At 60.1% G+C, this 3,916-nt stretch overlaps 1 protein-coding gene across 1 annotated transcript in view; it reads left to right on the forward strand.

Annotated features, from left to right (window-relative positions):
• The window catches only part of UCKL1 (uridine-cytidine kinase 1-like 1), a 29,463-nt gene that overhangs the window by 12,652 nt on the left and 12,895 nt on the right, over positions 1–3,916 (forward strand). Inside the window, exons 2-5 of the mRNA XM_009324965.1 lie at positions 2,034–2,227; positions 2,893–2,999; positions 3,216–3,386; positions 3,633–3,704. Of these exons, the coding sequence (XP_009323240.1) occupies positions 2,034–2,227; positions 2,893–2,999; positions 3,216–3,386; positions 3,633–3,704 (544 nt within the window). The remainder of the gene's footprint in view (positions 1–2,033; positions 2,228–2,892; positions 3,000–3,215; positions 3,387–3,632; positions 3,705–3,916) is intronic.

The following is a 3,916-nucleotide window of genomic DNA, read 5'->3' on the forward strand; positions in this document are numbered from 1 at the left end:
CTCGGGCGCGGCATCTGCAGGCTGAGGTTGGCACAGGGGAGCTGGGCGCTGCGCTACGCCAAAGAGCAGAGCATCCCGAAACGCTCGCCCGCCGCACGGGGACGGGTGGGCGTCCCCGGAGGAAAACGGGCTGAGCAGCCCTCGGCAGCAGCGCCGGCGGCACGGCTGTGGAGTAACCGCAGTCCCGGGAGAGGGGCTGGGACGCAGATGAAAGAAACCGTTTTTATTTTCTGGTAAACAACTGTGTCTTTGTCATCTCTTGCTTTTATCAAGCCAAAATGACTTTGTTTGTGGACCGGCATCGTCGGCTGATGTCAGCCCCGCTCTGGGAATAGCGCGCGGTGGCTAATTGCTGCTGCAGCATCGCTGGTGGGAGAGGAGACCGAAATACCCCGTCTGGGTTTGCTTCCCCTGCCTCTCTGGTGGAAGGAGCCGCCTCAGCACAGAAAGAAACCCCAGAAGACTTTCCCGGCAGGTCTCACCTCCTGACGTTGCTTTTCAAAAGCGATCCTTGGGGTGTTTACGGCTCCTGGGCAAGGCGGAGGCTGGCGGTGCTCGGTGCTGGCCGTGTGCGCCGATGGGTTCCTGCATGGGACGGGGCGTTGGTGGCCTGAGGCTCTCGCAGGGGGACTCCGTAGGTGCACACTTGCAGGGTCGGCGTCGGTGTGAGATGTCCTGGCGCAGGGGCAGGAGCTGCAGCCTGCCTTTTGCCAGGAGGGGTGCAGCAAAGGCAGGCAAATCGCTGTCTCCGTGCCCGCTCCGCAGGGATGTGCCGGTGTGGGAGGTGGGGGATGGCGTGGTCGGGGGGCTTGCGCCACGCACACAGGGTTTGCCAGCTGGCTTTACGTGCAGATGGCTGGTCTCAAATTTTGATCTTTATCTAAAATTGTTCTAAAAAGGGCTGAGGGAGGGGAGGGAATTAATCTTCATACCAAAACAGCTTAAAATCAACCCAAAATCTGTAAAGCCCTGCAGTTTAAGCCCTTTCAAGAGCAAAAAATAACAGAGAGGCAGCAGAGCCCCGCCAGCTTGGCCGGGCTGTACCAAACGGTGCCAGGTTTGGCGTGTTCGGCGCCCGGGGCTCTCTGACCTTGCAGAGGTTTCGTTTCCAGCCCGGTCACGGCTGAGGAGAGGAGCGAGCATGAGCAGGGAGGGCCCTTTGCACCTTCTCAGAGGGAGGAGACATCTCTCCCGAGGCGGCGAAAGTGCGTGCGGGGAGGAGCGGGAGCTGGTATAAATAATCCTCCCCATTCCTATGTTGGCTGGGTGGCACGGCTGCAGCTTATCTCCTGGCCAGAGGCCACTTATCACTCCCAGCCGCTGTTCTCCCGCTGCCAAGCTCGAAAGGGCTCCGGAGGGTGGTTTGTTCCTCTCCCTCCCCAGGCCGTGGCGGGAGGGGAGATAAGAGAGAGGCATTTAGCAGCTCCAGGGCTCCGTTCGTGCTCGGTGCTCGCTCAGCCCGCACGGCCAAGCAGATGCGAACAGCTCGGCAGCCCCGCTGCCCGGCTCTGGCCAGCTTACAGGCTTGCCCCTGGGGTTTCAGGCCTAAAGGGTGGGAGAACTAGAGGTCTGGGTGGGAGTGGAGCGCTCAAAGCGAGGAGAGGAAAGGGATTGTGCATGGGGGGACGAGGACGGTTGAGCTGTAGCCCGTGTGTTTGGCTTCCCTCCCCCAGAAGGGTCCCTCAGCATGTCGGGACAGGTTATTGCCCTCTGTAATAACACCCCTCAGTGCTTTTGAAAGCTCCCTGGAGCGTTTATTTAACGTAGACATTCCCCAAGCTTTTAACCTGCACCTTTCCCAGGTTAAAACGTGGTCCTGTGTCAGAATTTCTTGATGTTCGGCCACGGCCCGGGGTTGCAGAGGCTCAGGTGCTGGTAGTGCTGCAGCGGGGCTGTGGTTGCATCTCCCCCTCTTCCGTTGCATCCCTCAGCCGTACAGCGTGGGATCCCCCGGAGACCCCACTCCCACGCACCGGGAACACGGGCCCTTCCCCACCACCCGTAACCAAGCTCCTTCCTCTCCCCATCCCCAGCAGCAGCAGTGCCGAATCTTTAGACCGGCTGTACCCTGCGGTGGGCTCCACCAAGCCACCCCGAAAGCGGACCACTAGCCAGTGCAAGTCTGAGCCACCCCTGCTGCGGACCAGCAAGAGGACCATCTACACAGCTGGCCGGCCACCATGGTACAATGAGCATGGGACGCAGTCCAAAGAGGCCTTCGTGATAGGTAGGCAGAGGCAGCGCGTGTCCGGGCTCTGTCCCACCTCTGCACTTCAGCCGCTGCAGGCTAGCACGGGCAGCGTCAGTGCCGCCTGCCTGGTGGCTCTCCAGGAGATCTTGGGAGGATTCCTGCCCCACAACCTCCTTGGAAACTCGAGGTTGGCTCCGGACTCCAGGCTGTGAGCTGCTCAGCCCGGGCAGGAGCAGTGAGAGTCCCCGTGGTTAGTCCAGCGTTGACTGGGTGAGCCGTAGGACTGGGCAGAAGCTGAGAGCTTGCAGATGGGGGTGATGGATTACAGCAGGCACTGGGCAGACCACAGTCTTTGCTCGTTGTTCCCTCCACTCTCGTTGCCTGGGTTGTCACGAGTTCCCAGGGATTTATTCTAGGCTGGTTCTCGTGCCAGCTCTCCCCTCGTTACACAACCATCTAACGAAGGGTTTCCCAGCTTTTGCTGTGCACGTCGCTGGCAGTTATAGTACAAGCCATTTGACATTTTCAAGGGTAATCTCCCTCTTGTAGTGCCCGTCGATCTCCCTCTTTGGAGGTTCCTCCAACCGAGAGCAACAGGGGTTGCACTAAGGGGCTTGGGCCCAGCCTAGGGCCTGGGCTCTAGCCTGTGGTTGGAAAGGCAGACTGTGGGGTTGGTGGCTTCATCCCCTTTTCCCTGGCAGGCCTGGGAGGAGGCAGCGCCTCTGGGAAGACCACGGTGGCCACCATGATCATTGAGGCTCTTGACGTCCCTTGGGTGGTTCTGCTGTCCATGGACTCCTTCTACAAGGTGAGGCTGCGCGTCGTCCTGGCCAGGCTCCTTGGGCTGCCGTGGCCCTTGGCATAACCCCCTGATGGGGAAACGCAACGTGGATTTAGTGACAGCCTCGTGGTTTCCCCTTCGGATGGTTCTTGGGGCAGGGGGAAAGGTTGCTGGGCAGGGCGGTGGGGAGGGAAGGCTGCCGGTGGGGATGGCCACATGGACGAACCCCTTCTTTGTGGGCAGGTGTTGACCAAGCAGCAGCAGGAGCAGGCAGCCAGCAATGACTTCAACTTTGACCACCCCGATGCCTTCGACTTTGACCTCATCATCGCCACCCTGAAGAAGCTGAAGCAAGGCAAGAGCGTGAAGATCCCCATCTATGACTTCACCACCCACAGCCGGAAGAAGGAATGGGTACGGGACACTGTGGGACAAGGTGGGGGGGACTGCCAAGGCAGGAGGCAGGGGGTGCCGATCGGACCCCTCCAGCCCCTGCCTTTTGCAGTCAGACTCATGCAGTCGTCCTCTGCTCTGTGGCTGGCTCGGGGCGCATTTTTCGGGTGAGCTGTCGCAGTCACTAACAACCCAGAGAGGTTCCCCGGGATGGGGCATCTCTGAACACATGTTCTGTGTCTAACCACATCCATTTTGACTCCACAGAAAACCCTATATGGCGCCAATGTGATTATCTTTGAAGGCATCATGGCGTTCGCGGACAAGGAGCTCCTGAAGGTGAGGAAGGGTTTAGAATCGGTTCTGGGGAAGCCTGGCAGGCGCAAGTGCTGCAGCCCCCTCTTCTGCAGCACAAAGAGGGTCCCAGGTGCCCTGGGGCTCCTGTGCACCGCTGGATGGGACCCTGTCCTCCCACCTTCAGCATGACCCCTACAAACCAGCCCTCCACCCCACAGCCAGCTGGGGGGAGATGGTGGGAGCTGGCTTTCTCC

The sequence above is a fragment of the Pygoscelis adeliae genome, unplaced genomic scaffold, assembly GCF_000699105.1.
Source record: "Pygoscelis adeliae isolate BGI_AS28 unplaced genomic scaffold, ASM69910v1 Scaffold786, whole genome shotgun sequence".
NCBI classification, from domain to species: Eukaryota; Metazoa; Chordata; class Aves; order Sphenisciformes; family Spheniscidae; genus Pygoscelis; species Pygoscelis adeliae.